Raw genomic sequence first — 16,839 nt, 5'->3', positions numbered from 1 at the left:
TAAAAAAGATTTATGGACTATAGAAAAAACCTTGAGTCCTCTAAACAAAAAGGTTCAAAATCTCTATTATTTGCTGAATATTTATTTTTAGAGTATTTTTATGTGATATTATTGTATTTAAAAAAAATCATTGATTTAACTATTGAAGATTTCTCAAATTTATTAAAATAGATATTTTACAAGTATTAGGCACCCCTCTCTAATTATCTTAATTAAAAAAAAATAGATCAAATTATTAAAATAAAAAAATTACTAATTATTTAAAATAAAAACTTTACACCCAAACTATTTGGAATTTTTACATCGACATTAGTTTTTTTTTTTCCATGAAGGTATCGTTATTTAGAAAAAAAACTGATTTATATTAATGATTCATCAAATGGATCCGGGAAGCGTTCGTTTTCTTGTCATTTCTATTTGATAATTTTCCTTGTTTTGCTTTTCTTGAAAAGTATGAAGTGACAAGTGATTTATGGTGTCTTTCCTTTCGTTAACAATGCTTTTTTCCCCAAGAATAAAATATCTTGTTCGATAATGGAAACATCTCGCTGTCCTTGTTATCGATCTAACATAGATAGGAAACTGCTTGCTTTCGAGTGAAGGGTATAATAATTAACATTGAGTGATTGATACCGATGATGGGAAATTTTCTCCAGGGGAAGTAATATATGAATTTAATTTGACTTTAACCTATTATTTTGTATATGTGTTTTGTTTCAATTATTAAAAAATTCCATGAGTTAATAACTTGTTAAATAACACTCCTTGTTTGAAATATTGTCTAAATTATGGTTACCGGTTAATAAATAGACCTAAAATATTTTTTTGATTTCACTCGGTATCCTCTCACATAACACATTGTTTTATTTTTATTATTCCTTAAAGCTTTATTTTAATTTAGTCACTAATTTTTTTTAATTTTATCCTTATATGCAACATTATTTTACATTTTTGTCTAATAATTTATTTTTATTATCTTATCCTGGAATTCTTGGGGTGTTAAAAAAAATATTTGATTGATGTTCAGTTTTGTAAAAATAAATTTGATTTCATTGATTAAAAAATATTACAAGTACAGGGACCCAAATTGACATTACAGGTGTAACAAAGGGTTTTATTCACTATTCAAATCTAGCCTTTTCCCTTTTTTTTTAGACTTAAGATTTTGTCAAACATTGTTTTTGATCTCTTTAGTTTGAAAATCATTCATTTTAATTAGTCCAGGACTTCATTTTCTTTATATATATGTCCTTGGATTTGAAAGAGTAGAGAAAAAGTTAGATAAGAGAGAAGATGTTTGGTCCGTTATATTTTGGCATCTAAAATGGATGATTATGGTATTAATTAATTTTATTTGATAAAATAAGTTTAATAGTAATGGGTTCTTTGTTTAATCATGCCTAAAAATACAATAGTGGGGCATTTTTAGTTTTTTTTTATTCGGTTAATTTTTAATTTTCTGGATAATTTTGGGGTGTTTTGGAGTTGGTAAATACTAGTTTTATTAAGGTTTTTATAATATTTTTTAGATATTTTTATAAAATAATTTCAAATTTGTACTTTTAAATCTAAAAATGTTAACCTTGATTTTATAGCACTTAAGATGATTATAAAATATAAAATTAGATGATATGTTATCTATCACTATAAGGATCTCTTGTACAATAAAAAAAATATTAAAAAAAAATAGATAGAAAGCTTGAGCTTATTAATTTGTAGAGAGCTAGTTGTGCTAGTTTACCTAAGGTTACATTTATGAACTTTTTTTGTTGTTTTAATTTATGTTTATTTTTATTTATTAAAATTTTAAATTAGTTAAAAATATTTTTATTTATTATTTTATTAAATATCATTTAATTTTTTTCTTAGTATGATTTTTTAAAAGCTCAACATTATTTTCTTTTATTTTATTTGGTTTAAATTTTTGACAGCATATATTTTTATTATCATATAACTAAATAATAATTGTTTTAGAAGAATGATATTATTAAGCCAATAAGGTTAATGACGATGTTGTTTGTTAATATTAAAAAAATATTTTTTAAATATTAAATTTTGAATTCATAATGAAAATTCTACTTGCAATTACAAAAAAGTATTAGCAATGTTTACATTAAAAAAATTTAGCCAGAATCACAGTGAAGTCTAAGTCAGTTACCTAGTTGTCATCTAATTGATTCATTAATTATATATGACATTAATAAATATTTTTTACATATAAAAAATTAGACCCTCATAATAGATAAATAATGTTCTTAAACTGAATTATATGACTCGAAGACTTATAAATATGAAAGGATTTAAATATTGGGATTTAAAAAGGTTTTTAATTATTTTAGAAGAGAATAGTGTTTAAATATTGAGAGAAAGTTTGCTGTGTCACAATTCAATAGACTGAGGCTTGCTAATCATGTAATTTGCTTGAGCAACGTAGGCTCTCGTTTTTGGTCATAAACGTAAGATCATTCATCTTGTTTGTTAGTGCGTATTCATTATATGTGGAAATTGTTAATTATTCAAAATACTCAATTGGATGGTTGCGATTTCTTGGCCCCTCAATGGAACAAATTCTATAAATGCTTAGTGTTGTTGAATAAATTATCCAACACATGAGGGATTTTGAATAATTAAGACAAATAGAAGAGAGAAATGATAAATTAAACACAAAATTATGTCCACTATCAATCTAGCGAGGCAACAGTGCCCTGTTAACCAATATTGAGAACGAATTTGTGCCATCAAGCAGTGTTCTTTCTCCGTACTTGTTCATCTGTGGCACCAATACAATCAAAATTTGGAATGAAATTCGTCTTATACTGCAAATTTTCTTGGTTCATGAACAAATATTTCCATATTTGGTTAAAAATAATGAAATTTCAGCTAATTAGTTGTTGGACATGTTAAACATAGTAAGTATGTTTGTAAGAGTGACAATATTGTTGAAGAGGTTCAATCTCAAGATTTTTAGATAGTAAGAAGATACGGATTGGTAAATGCATATTACATTAAAAAATATATATATAGTGTGTGGGTAGGGGAATGGCTAGATGATTTGATTGGGATTATCGTAGCAAGCAAGTAATTTTCTAGTGTTTTTCGATTTTTTGGTGAAGTTTCTTAAACAACAAGTTATTAACTCATTTAGCAACACTAGGATTGAACTAATTATGTTACAGTGATGATCAGATTGATGACGTGGAGAGGTTAATGGAGATAATAAAACAAGCAGCAAGGGAAGGTGCAATGGTAGTCTACACCTTAGCTGATCCTTCAATGGCTGAATCTGCTAAACTTGCCTGTAAGTTATTGGGCATCCCAGCTACTAATGTAATAGGCCCAATAACAGAAGCTATTGCTTCTCATCTTGATGTCTTGCCTTCTGGTCTTCCTCGTGGAGCTCCTTGCAGGAATTTTCCTCCTTAAGAGGATTATTTTCAACGAATAGAAGCCATTGAATTCACTATTAAACCGGGTGATGGGGTGTTACCTCAGAACTTGAACAAGGATGACATTGTTCTTGCTGGAGTTCCTGTACTGGGAAGAAGCCATTGTCGATATATTTGCCACAGGAAAGATATAAAGTGGCAAATGTGCGTATTGTGAAGGATGTAGAATTGCCGAAAAGCCTTTTTGAATTTGACCCAGAAAAGGATACTATCGCTGCTATAGTGTTAACGACGATAAGGAAAGCGAGGCAAAGAGTCCAGGTTTCAGTGAGGAAGTGAGGAGTACTATTCAGAGATGGATTGTGTCAGAGAGGAGTTGAAATTTGTTCCCAGGATCTTCTCACAGAATCCTGTGTGGCCAGTAATTGGTTAATGTGGTTCAATTTTCAAATGTTCAACTCACTGGAAGTTTTAAAGATTTGCTAGTGATTGATTCTTGATATAAGGTGCTTTTTACTTGTTTGCGATTGCAGAAGTGACAGGAAAGCGATTGAAGAAATATCAGCGGTTATGTTGAGGATATATCATGATCGGCAGCACAAATGTTCAACGCCACGAATCACCAAGCGCTGTTAATCGAAAACATAGCCATACATGTCCGACGACTGGCCTGAAAAGTATTTGGGTCATGGGATCACCTAAATCCATGAGTATAGCATGTCAAATATTTATATTAAAATAGTATCATTATTTTTTTTGTTTTTGTAAAAAAAGTAATTGGTGCTTACACCCGTGTTTATCAAGTGAATCAATCACTAGAAAATTTAGTCAAATTAACTGAATTTTACCGAATTGATATATAATTTAATTTAACTAAAAACTTAACCTAACCCGTGTCAGGCTTCGAGTCTTGGTTTTTTTGTCAACTTATTAGGCTGGATTTAACAAATATAATTGAAAATTAAAATTAATAAATATGTATTCAAGGAATGAGATACAGATATGGGAATGTAGTGAATGCAGCAAAGAGGTATACCTCTTCTTTCTTTGTGATTACCGAAAGTTTTCGTTTTTCACCTTAAAAACCATACTAAATGGATCAGAGTAGAAGTGCCACATATTTTCTTCTGCTGAAGCTAATGTCACTTTTGTATCAGTTGTACAAATGAAAGCGTATTGAGAAAATGGTAATCTTTTGTCAATCTTGAAATCTAGACATCTCTATTCTAGCGTATGATTTGAAAATTATCTGGAGAAAAACAGCTTTAATTAAGAGAAAGTGGTAATGAAAGTTCATGACGAGATTTATTTTAAAATTTTTTTCCCATGTGATCTCTGCTGCTGTGCAACTGGCCAGCTATCATGTGTTGTGCTGTCTACATCAGACTCATACTTGTAAACTATTATATTACCTTTTCCCCTCCACTTATACAGATACAATCATCATTTAGGAGATTGTTGTCACTTCATCAATGATATGGATGACAACCATTTGAGATTTCCCATGTTCTTCGTCTTAACACCTTTCCCTTCGCTCTTTTATTCTTGAATTTTGAGTGAGTATTCAGATTATTCAATGTTAGGCATTGGTGAAAATGTTCATTTTTAGGCCTTTTTCTTCTTTTTTTTCCAGAGCTGCTCCATGACTGCACATAGGGGGTAAAAGGTGAAAAGCTTCAGGTGCACATGCTTCTGCGCACATAAATTAACTTATTGCCTTTAATCTTACGGATGAGTGCTGTCTTGATCTTGTTTCACTCACATGAAAGCCATGTACAACAAAATAACAATCCAAGTGGGATTTTGCCAAAAGAGCAAACAGAATGAAAGCATGGGGAGCCAAAATAAAGCCAAAATAAAGGTTGAAAGACATCGAAAGTAACTATCTGATCCTCCATTAGGCTGTGTAGGGTTGCACAAGAGACCACATAATGGAACACATCATGTTTCTCTTCCATACTTCTTTAAAGAAGATTCCTCCTCCATGTCATACCACTATATACTCTCGTCTGCACCTGTAAGATTTTAGTGAGGGTGCTGAATATAGAATCCGTGGTTTTGGAAAGTTGTTGATTAGTGTTTTCCATCACCTTATCTTCTCTACTATATTGCAAAGCTTCATTGAAAAGAAGCCTATTCTTGCAAAAAGGATGCTCATCATCAACTAATTACATTCATCTCTGATTCAGTGTATACACTAATTATCTCCCTTCTATGAGAACGTGGTGCATAATGTTTCTGGTTTCAATCAAGGGAATTATCAATTGCATTGAGCTTCCCTATTGAAAGAGTGAGGTATATCAGCAACATTGTTCCCATACTTGACCTGTTGAGATGAAAATACATTTAGCACATCAAGTGTGCTAAAATAAATTGCCTGTAGACGAGCATAATGACATATGTTTGATCTTTTGGAGCTTTTTTAATGGTTGGTAACTTACAGAGTGGCAAAGAAGAAAAGAACCCTTTTGGGATCAAGGACCCATGAAGGTGAAGACCGCTTGAAACTATTTCTCCTAATGCATCTACTTTCTGGAGTGGCATTCATGTTTCCGGTCGTGATTGTGATTTGATGATGTAGTTGTGGGCTACTGGAATGATCTGCCGTCCCTACCGTTACCACCGCTGCCTTTTCTGGCGTGCTAGGCCCTATTAAAGCAGTTAAAGATTAGTAAATACCATGTCTATATACATGTAAAACATTTGATTTTTTGGCGTGTAGCATTTTCATCATCTTTCCAAAAATAAGTGCACATGCCTTCAACAATGGACAACTAAAAAAATGGATGATGCTCTGTAATCTGTACTCTATGTTAAATTAGTTAAACCCACCATTGTTTCAATTCGGTTGTTGAACACTCCATGGTTGACAAAATTGTTTGGTAACATTTCACTTTCACTAAGCGTAACTATTGGCCCCACTAACAGTAGTAGAACGGGTTTGTTCTGAGCAAATACTCTTTTGCTTATCTAGGACACCTAACCTTCCACAGTTAAACCTAAGTTTCTCATACACTCTCTATTATACTCGCCTTGGCAACATGTTGACGAAGGCAACGAAAAGGGCTAGCTAGAACAAATATCAGTAGTGCACATCAAGCTGCCCTCTCATAGATGGAATTTACCCTCCCAAAATTGGAGCTATTAGATATTACTGAAAACTTTTTACAAAATAACACCAAGCATGTTAATCTTGATTTGTTGTTTCTGATGTTTGCTTGTGAATTGCATAAACTAAATGTACAGAAGAGCAAAAACAAAACTAACGATAGAGAATTTGGAAAACTACTAAGTCTCTATAAAATTGACTTGTCTAAAAATTTCTGGAGTACTTATTTTGAATAAGTCTTCTATCGTTGAAGCAAAGTGATAACATGGATATTATTATAATGATAACAGAAGCAAAATCGACATGACGTGACCACAAAACTAAATTCAGTCTCTAATGCAAAAATGATACCTCTAGGTGAAGCTGAAGCAACAATAGCATCTCTATCACTAACAGAAAGATGAGAAAGATTAGAATTTATCTTCTTCTCGCCGCCTCCGCCCCCCCGCGGTGACCCTTTTCTGGAATGGCTCCTCTGCAACTTTTTTCATTCAAAACGAAATCATTAAAAAGGTAACCAAATTATTCAAACAAAATAGATCAAATTACTAATCTTCCATTGGAATCAATAAAGCATATAGATAATGATGATTTGACAAAAAAGACAATGGTTGCGATGGCATGCGTGTTGCTGAATCAACTACAAGAAAAATTATCCACAAGTAGACAAAAGGAGGAAAAAGAGAGAATAATAAAGGAAAAGTGAAAGAAAAAGTAGAAGAAACTCACTGTGATCCTTGAATTTGTATTGATATCTTTATTTATGCCGTGAGAGAATCTTTCCATGTCAATAACAAAGCTATCTGATTTCTCCTTTGTGCATTGAAATCCATTTATATGATCTAAGACTGAGATTTTTTGTGCTTCCATATGTTCTTCTAATGCGAACCCACCACCCCCACCAGCTTCACTTGATGAATCCATATCCTAATCCAAAATCAAGAACCCAAAAATTAGAAAGGAAAAATATAAGTTATTCAGTTGAGGAAAAAGACAACATGTATGAACAAGACAAACAAGTAAAACCATAAAATATACATTAAAAAAAGACAGACTCAAAAACCAATAAAACACTTGCACATTTTGAAATTTACAAGGGATAATTATTGAGAGAAAACCCATGTAGAAAAAAAATAAGAAGGAGCTTACCTACTTTGGATTATCCGCCATTTCCATTACTTTCTTGGGGAAAAAAATTATAGATAGAAAAGAAAACAAAGCAGGGTGTTTTATATATAGTAGTGTCACAAATTGCGTATCCAATGGATCAATAATCACTGCACACCACCTGATTAAGAGAAAATAAAGAGACACCCTTGTGCAAGTCAAAACTTAGAAAAACATTTTTTTCTCGTACAAAAAAAAAAACCAAAAAATAGAAAATTTTAAGACAAACTAAGGTAACAACTACTAAGACTTGTTCCTTTTTTATTTATTATTTTTTTCAACTACTATATAGTTGATTAGGAAAAAATGAACGCACAAACCTTAGCTAGCCCAGATAGACTTTGTTAGTCCAGAGTAGGTATTGCATCTCCTTTAACAAAACCCTGTTGGAATTCAGTATGGAAAGGGGATAGATGCATGTATGCACAGTTTCATTCTTTGTAGTTAAACTGACCTTTAACTACTGTGTTTTTTCTTATATTAAGAGAGAGAGAGAGAGAGAGAGAGAGTATCTTTCCTTCTCTCTTCTTTCTTGGAAGAGGAAGATTGAGAGGAATTCTGTTCAGAACAGAGCAGGGGAGGAACAGAAGAGAAGTAGGAATATGGTCATGTGCTGGTGTTTGTAAAGAACGAAATGAGAAAAGCAGGGGAGTTGTAAATGGGGAGGGTTTTTTTTTCTTTGGTATTTATACTATAAATTTTTTAAAAGTTATGTTGTTGTTTGTATTTTAGTCGTTGTTGTTAACTTATAAATTAGGTGAGCAGGTTTTTAAAGAATACATAAAGACGTCTGAAAATTTAAATCTTTTGTGTAGAGGATTTGCTTTTCCTATTATTCTCTAGGTTGAATTCTAGAATATAATTTGGTAACACAAGCATCTAGAGTTAAGGTTGTAATTTCAATAATTTTTTAAATGATATAGGTTTGAGTTCTATTAATTTTAATTTATATGATTATTATATAATAAAAGAGGGTTACGGACCTTTGTATTGTGTAAAATCCAGTTATATATATATATATATTAGACTAATTTAATATGGTCGATTTTTCTTTTTGGATATGACTAGATGAATTAATAAATAAAGAAGTTCGGCGACCAATTAATTTTGAAACAAGGAATAACACATAGAAGGTGTCTTGTACGCATAATTTTGTCTGAGATTTCTACTAATAATTTTCTTTTAAGAAAATTTGGATCCATGTTGGTAGATAATATTTTAACTACTTGAATTTAAAGACAATTGTAAACATTGAATATAAAAACTTTATCTTAAATAACGGATATTTATTTATATAATTATTATTAAATTAAATAACTCTTTGTTCCCTCTTTCTTAAGAAAAGAGAGAGAGAGTTTTTCTCTGTCGTACAAGATGAGTAATATTAATCTTGTTAAATATTCTGGACAAATTTATTTATTAAAAGATCTCCTTCATTAAATGAATTGAGATCTCATAATCTAGTATTGATATTTTCATTAAAATTAACATTATCCTATAAAATGAAAAATTTTCTTCCTATTATAAAATCATATATTGTACATGAATATTTAGATATCTTATTACACATTTATCATTATCAAATTCATTTGAATCTATATTTTCTTATAACCTTTGAACTTATAAGTATTTATATACATGACTCTATAAATAAAAATATTATTGAGAGAATTGTTGAGAAAATGTTAGATACCCGTGTATAATTACAAATCCATATGAAATAAAAATGTTTTCTCTCCATCCCCCTAATCTTCATTGTTCTTATATATTATATATACTTTTTATTAATTATATTATTTTATTATTGTATACTTTTTGATATATAGTTTTGTAATAAGTTATTAACATGAATTGCTCCTTATTTTCATCTTGAAATAGACAATCATATTTGATAAGAAGTAGAAGCACAAATTTCTCCTCGTAACATGAATTGCTCCTTATTTTCATCTTGAAATAGACAATCATATTTGATAAGAAATAGAAGCACAAATTTCTCCTCGTTTTCATCTTGAAACAGATAATCATATTTGGTTTGTAGATAAGAAGTAAAAGATGTGTTTTTTTATTGTTGTTGTATCTTTTATATTTTGTTTTCAAATCAAGTATATATGATGAAACCTATAACAAAATCTTCATTTTATATTTATATTTTTTATAATACTTTCTATGTTTTAAGATTTATTTTTATATTCCAAGATATATATATATATATATATATATATATATATTAACCAAATTTCTAACAATATTAATATTTTTTTTATGAAGTAACAATGACAAACCTTGCCAAACTTGAGTTTATAGCACTTGATATTACATGAAAGAATTATTTGTTATGGATCTTTTATACTAAAATTTACCTTAATGCCATGGGTCATAGAAACTTCATTAAAGATTATAATGAAGCATCTAGTTAAAATAAAGCAAAATGCATGATTTTCATATGTTATCATCTTCATTAGGAGTTGAAAATAGAGTATTTCACAATCAAGATCCCCTTATTTTTTGGAAAAATTTGAAAGAAAGATATGACAATCAAAAAATAGTTATTCTCTTAAAAGCTCGTTATGATTGAATAAATTTATGATTGCAGGATTTTAAATCAGTAAGTGAATATAATTCTGCAATATTTAATATCAGTTCTAAATTGAAACCATATGGAGACAATATCATTCATTATGATTTATTAGAAAAAATATTCTTTTTTTCATACTTCGAATAGGATTTAATGGTTGTTTAAGTTGTCAACTAGGTGATGTTGGACCAACTCCATATGATTTAATTTTAAATGAAGGTTAGAAAAGAAGTCGGCTTGAGAGGTTTTTTTTTTATTAGTGTCATTATTTTTTTTTAATTTTATCCTTAGAATATTTTTAATGGTCGGTAAGATTGCTTTTATATTGGCCAGGTCATCTACTTCACATTAAAATAACTCTTACATGATTTAGTTTTAAAGTCGAGTAGGCAAAGAGTATGATCAAAAGGGTTTTTTTTCAATCTTATCCTCATTTTTTTTTTCTCTAGTCAAGTGGATTGCCTTTAGATATGCCAAGTTGATTTGGGTCATGTCGAGGCAGCTTCCACTTGGCTTAATTTTAAACTTGGATTGTGATCCAAAAGAGTTTGGTTGGGAGATTTCAAAGTTGACTTACTAAGTTGTGTTTGATAACAATGTCAAATAATTCTATGTAACTCGGACATTTTTGTTTTTTTTTTATCTAACTTGCATAGTAGCTTAGACGTGTAAACTAATATTTTCTAACTAGATAGATAGCCCACATAACGCCACGGGTTGACCCAAATTTTTTCTATCATAAAAAAAATGTTAGAACGACTCAAGCATTCCTAAAGAAGCAGCAAAACTAAGAAGCAAAAAACTCAAGACTCGTGTCATTGACTTGACTGGCTTCAATAAGCTCATATAATTTTGATTATATGAATAAAAAAAACCACAACAATAAAGAAATTGATAAAAAAACTGGGAAAGAAAAAAATATATTAAAAAAAAATTACCTGAGCCCATCGAGGTCAACATGTCTAATCTTTGAATTAGTCGTAATATTAAGATAACCTCCTCAAAAGCAAATTGAATATACCAATAAAGTTCAATTATCAAACAATCCAATATTAAAGGAAAAAAAAGTTATAACAAAACCAATGAAAAAATAGAGTTGAGTCAACTAGGAATAACCTATTGACCCTGCAACCATAGACATATGATTAAGATAATCTCATAGAAAGAAAAATGAAAAAAGAAGAATAGTGGAGACCAATTCCTAATAAATAAAATGTTGAAGAATGATATTAAAAAAGACCAAAATTAATTTGTGTTAATATCTGAAACATATGACCCTATCATGAAACTAAGATTAACCCTATAAAAGAAAAGACAAATAAATAATGAAGTAAAATTCTCAATCACAAAATAATGAATGATGAAATCAGAGAAAAAATGCAATAAAAAAGATCTAAAACAAAAGAAAAGGTAACAAAAAAAAGAGACTAAATTTGACATAAAAATAAATCAAAAATAAATATTAAAAAATAAAATTAAAAATAAAATTTAATTAAAAAAATTAAAAAGAAAATAAATAGTAATTAAAAGAATATAAACTAAATTTTATATAAAAATTAAATGAATTCAAATTATAAAGAAGGAATTGAAGAAAAAAATAAGTAAAAATAAAATAAAAAAACAGATAAGCCCACATATGTTGTTCGAAAGGTGCACACTCCTTACACTTGTTGGCATGTGTGAGTTGAAAGCACTACTTAATTTCAAGAGTAATTAAGTAATTATAAAATCAAAAATCAAAAACACCCTGTGCCCAACTAAAATTTTTATTCATTTAAAGAGAATATTAATAATTTTATTATATAACAAAAATATATAAAAAAATCACTTTACCTTATTTAATATATGCTAATGCCAATTGAATTCCATACTCCTTTTTATTTAGAACGTAAAATAAAAACGTTGTTAAACTGTAGCAATCCGAATATTTGTCCGCAGCATATTACTTACAGCACTTAGTTTTATGTTTTTGTAATAGTATCCCATCCACAAGAAAACTCAACTTTTTATTCATTATTATCATTTTTTTGTTTAAAGAAGTCAAATATTTTCTCAAATCAATCATGTTACATCTAAAATATCAACACAAACTGCAACAGCTGTTGGAACCATGACATTGACTGTCTTAAAATACATGCATTATATTATTATTATTATTATTATTTTGAACAACCATGTATATCATTCATTAAAAAACAGATATTTGATGTGCTATAAGCGCCAGTGGTGGTCCAATAATTTCATACTATAAGATGCAAATAATTGAAAATTCTTTGCTACAACATCAACGCTGGCGTGCTAACCTAAATGCCAGGATAATACATCAGGCAAGCGTGACCAAACAGTAATCTTGGCGGCGAAAATGACCATCGCGTTATCGACAATTTCAAGTTCATAAGCTTTCAAAGCAGAACTCCATTAAACATTAGTGTATCCTTTTACAATTTATTACAATTATACATTTATATTATTATTTAATTAATTAAGTCAATGCAATTGATCAATCTTTGATGGAAATTAACCAATCATGTTAGTCTAAATTCCTTCGCGGTGAAGAACAACGGACACCAATGTCATGACATTGATGATGTGGGTTGGTTTAAGCTCTTGAATCAATGCTATTATTTATTAAAAAGTATATTGTTAAGCCGGCTTGGAACATAATTTAGAAAATAGCTTGTATTATTCGGTCCTCAAGTTAATTTAAGGGTTACTAGCTAAATCTAAATGAATAATATTTTTTTTTATCAAAATAATATTGTTTCATTTTTGCAATAATTTTTTTTTAGTGCTGCTCAAGCCAACTTTGGATTAGGTTTGGTTCTACAATTTAATTTTATTGGATCAATCAAATTATGAATCAACAAAGTTTAATTAGAACAAAATATTTTTTCTACTTCATGTTATAATTTTTTTTTATCAAGTATTCAGTCACAAATTTATTAAATCAACTCACCTAAGCAGGTTAGAGTCCTATGGAGTCCCACGTTATTCATCTCTTGGGTGTGGGGCTATTCCGCTCATGTTGAATCCATCCTTAGGAGGTTATGAATGGCGATGGTCAGGGATAAATCCAAACTTGATAAAATAAGAATCAAAGCATTTTCTTTTTCTTTTTAGGGGGATATCATAAAAATGCCATAATTGTTTTTTAATTATAAATTTACGAGGGATTTTATAAATTTTTCAAAGGAGAGCTAGAACCACGCCTGAGTAAATTTATCCCTGATAGTTATGCACTAGTCGGGTCAAAACATGGATAATATACCCACCACCACATCGATATAAAAACAAATTACAAATTCTATTTTCTCTTTAAAAAATAGGTAAAGGTCAAAATAAATTTATTACATGTAAGTATGAGCATTTGCATTTGATCAGTAGGTAAGAAGTATTTACATGGGCAGCACATGTCCTGATCGACAATCCATTATTTTATTTAGGGTGGTCGGAACATTTTATAATAAGGTTACACCTCCACCTCCAATTTCGACACCAATATTGTGTTCGATTGCATTAAAAAAACTGATTTGAAGATAGAAAGAATTACAAAAAAAAAAAACATATAGGAAAGTTCTTGCTTTTGGAATTGCAGACTCCACTAGCCAGCAGTTAGAAGCTGGAATGCTATTTGTTTATATGGACGGCAATTAATATATTTAAATGAAAGACGACACAATAAGTAATTAAACCTTGTATGCACATGAACCGAATCAAGATTCGGATTATATTAATTCAAGTTTATCTAATTAATAAAATAATTTTGATTTTTTTTAAGTTAACATTACATTGTTTTTTTAATAATAAAAAATACTCTCTTTAAAAGTTCTAAATCACTTTAATCCAGTAAGTTAACTTTTTTAACATCTAATCTAAATTAAATCAGATTATGTTTATAATTGTGGTGGTGGTGTAATGTTTTTTTTTTAATATTTTTTATTTAAAAATATATTAAAATAATATTTTTTATTTTTAAAATAAATATATCAAAACAATAAAAAAAAGTCTAAAAATATTAATTTAAAATTAAAAAAAAAAAAAAGAAGAAAAATACAGTACAAGGCAAGTGCCTTAATACTGTTGGGACGGCGGGATATGATAACTGTGAAGAAAACAACATTTTTTGAATGAGTGGCTTGTTAAGGAAGCATCCAAGAAATATTTGTCTTTTTAACCAAATTCTTCCATTTACAAGATATGGACCCGCACTATTTTACAGGGCTAGATTAGTTTTTGTTTTCTCATATATAAAAATATGGTGTTCAGTAGTTATTATAAAATTTGGGTGACACAATGAGTTAACATCTAACCCAACCAAACCAAGTGAAACTTAATCAAGTTAACTTTAAATTTTGTTTTTAAATTTTCATTCAAAATTAATGTGATTTCAAGTTTTTTTTTTAAATGATATTGTTTTAAATAAAAGTTTTATTTTTTTCTAAAGGATTCATTTCATTTTTTTTTTGAAAAATCTTAAACAATGTTATTTTAGAATAAACATGAGCTAATAAGTTAACTCGTGAAATTGACCCGCCAACTTGCCACCTAGATTTTAGGTTGGGTCAAGGACCGAACAGGTCCATGCTGGGTCTTATTAGCAAATAGTTCTTGTCAAGATGTTAAACTCCAATCTCAAGCCGGCAGTTATGGCCACTAATTATCAAGCACCGTGTGGTTTTTTTTTTTGTTTTTTTTTCCAATCCAATAATCTATCTTGACAACCATCCAGCAGGTAATTAGTAGTAAAAACTTGAAATTAAAAGGTATATTTTTTTATAGTATAAGATTCGACCCTATAATTATTAATATTAATTGTTATTAGAGATTTATTTGATTATTAATTTTAAAATTTGTAGAAATTAATTAAAATATATACAAACTAATCTAAATATCTATATTAATAAAAAAAAAAAACTAGCTTGACAAAGTAGCTTCTATAAACATGGCCACCAATAACGGAGGTGACCACAAGGCTGAAGGTCAATTACCCCTTTGTAATTGTTCCTTCTTTCAATTTTCGGTCCCCTCTTTCTGGAAATTATCACCATTCAAAGGGAATATAAATTAAATGAAACAGAACAAAACAGTGCTACGCTAAATCAAAATGAAAGGAGGGATGATATGCAGGCAGGCCAAATCGCAAAAGTACAACAGGTTGGCTCTCCTGAGTATCCCATGCATGGTTGTATCAAGAGGGTGTAGCATGCCCCTTGAGGAAGGAAACGAAAAACCTACATCACAGCTTAAGTAATTCAGACATACTGTCAATCAAATCAATGCCCGCCCATCTCTCTTTCCCCATCATGAGATTATCTATCTAGCAAGGAGAAATATCCAATATTGATATGTACAAATCTACAATAAATTAATTATTACCTTGAGACCTCTCTGAAATAAACAATATATTGGCACGCACAATGGCATGAAGAATTGTTCAATGCGAGTGTGAGGCCAGCAGCCTTACCATAACCTTGGTATACACTAAGAAAATACTGTATATTTCCATTGTAACATATTACTTAATTCTGATCAATTTAGTCTCAAGGAATTTACTTTATCATTTTCGTCACTGATTCATCAAACGTTTCTCAATTTAGTTCTTTCACCTGAAATCATATGGCAACTTTGTCTGAGCAAGCCAAATTCTCTTAAAAACAAGTTAATTTATTGCATAAAATTAGAAAAATAATATCCATTTTTAACTGGAGTAGTTTAAAAATATTTGATACTCTTGGATCCATTTGAGAAAAAAATTAGTTTAAAAACCCAATTAACTCCTTTTTTTTGGTACTTTAATATTATTTTTAAAAATAATTTTTATTTAAAAAAAATTTAAAATAATTTTTTTAAAATTTATTTTTAACTTCACCACATTAAAATGATTTGAAAAATATAAAAAATATTAATTTAAAATAAAAAAATAAAAATAAATTTAATTTTTTTAAATATAAAAACATTCCACATAATATCCATTATTTTTTTTCTATTAACGTGGATGTCCTTTTAAAATAAAAAAATAAAAATAAATTTAATTTTTTTAAATATAAAAACATTCCACAGAATATCCATTATTTTTTTTTATTAACGTGGATGTCCTGGCCAGTTTGCGCGTATCACGACTAATCTCACGGCCCACTGAACATCCTGCAAGCCCAGTGAACAGGTAAGGCACCGTGGGGATGACAAGCGTACCATACAGAGAGGACCCAGCAGAGACACGAAGAAAACAATTTTCCAGCCCCATTTTTATTAGGACTTAAACCAAAATTAAAAAAAAAAGCTGCATGAACACCATTTAGCCATAACCTTACAGGTCGAATATCCATTATTTTTCCAGAATGTCCATTTTTTTTTTTATTTACGTGGGGTGTCCGGGCCAGCTTACGCGCACCACGACTAATCCCCATGGCTCACTGAACATCCTGCAAGCCCAGTGAGCAGGTAAGGCACCGCAGGGGTAACAGACGTTCATAATAAGACTCGAACCCAGGTGCGAAGGGAGGGGACAAGCCCCTCCCACCATTGGGCTAGAACCTTACTTGCCAGAATATCCATTATTTTTTTTTTTAGATTAACGTGAGTGTCCGGGCCAGCTTGCGCGC

The 16,839-nt window shown here is 29.7% G+C and overlaps 1 protein-coding gene, 1 long non-coding RNA gene and 1 pseudogene across 3 annotated transcripts in view; 2 read left to right on the top strand and 1 right to left on the bottom strand.

Annotated features, from left to right (window-relative positions):
• Window positions 1-2,915: 2,915 nt before the first annotated feature.
• On the top strand, window positions 2,916-4,022 carry LOC105113435 (probable pyruvate, phosphate dikinase regulatory protein, chloroplastic; annotated as a pseudogene).
• A 693-nt stretch (window positions 4,023-4,715) lies between these two features.
• Window positions 4,716-16,839, top strand: part of LOC105113420 (uncharacterized) — a 20,315-nt gene continuing 8,191 nt past the window's right edge. Inside the window, exon 1 of the long non-coding RNA XR_839964.1 lies at window positions 4,716-5,420. This is a non-coding gene — a long non-coding RNA (uncharacterized LOC105113420). The remainder of the gene's footprint in view (window positions 5,421-16,839) is intronic.
• Window positions 5,080-8,306, bottom strand: LOC105113419 (uncharacterized). Of its 2 annotated transcripts, none has more exons than XM_011009586.1 (5): window positions 7,983-8,306; window positions 7,225-7,422; window positions 6,847-6,970; window positions 5,828-6,035; window positions 5,080-5,712 (listed from the first exon to the last, which is right to left on the bottom strand). In XM_011009586.1, the coding sequence occupies exons 2-5, from the start codon at window positions 7,417-7,419 to the stop codon at window positions 5,631-5,633; spliced, it is 609 nt and encodes a 202-aa protein (XP_011007888.1). In that variant the 5' UTR covers window positions 7,420-7,422; window positions 7,983-8,306; the 3' UTR covers window positions 5,080-5,630. The 2 variants fall into 2 exon arrangements, with proteins under 2 accessions (XP_011007888.1, XP_011007887.1); XM_011009585.1 differs by having other exon boundaries at window positions 6,847-6,976; window positions 7,983-8,304.

The sequence above is a fragment of the Populus euphratica genome, unplaced genomic scaffold, assembly GCF_000495115.2.
Source record: "Populus euphratica unplaced genomic scaffold, PopEup_1.0 scaffold426.1, whole genome shotgun sequence".
NCBI lineage: Eukaryota > Viridiplantae > Streptophyta > Magnoliopsida > Malpighiales > Salicaceae > Populus > Populus euphratica.
This window is presented reverse-complemented; position numbering and strand designations above follow the sequence as displayed.

Excerpts from the sequence above, each read along its gene's own strand:
- LOC105113419 (XM_011009585.1), bottom strand. The coding sequence starts at position 7,419 with ATGGATTCATCAAGTGAAGCTGGTGGGGGTGGTGGGTTCGCATTAGAA. Across the intron at positions 6,977-7,224 it reads ATACAAATTCAAGGATCACA|TTGCAGAGGAGCCATTCCAG; the intron begins GTGAGTTTCTTC and ends GAATGAAAAAAG. Across the intron at positions 6,036-6,846 it reads TGCTTCAGCTTCACCTAGAG|GGCCTAGCACGCCAGAAAAG; the intron begins GTATCATTTTTG and ends CTGCTTTAATAG.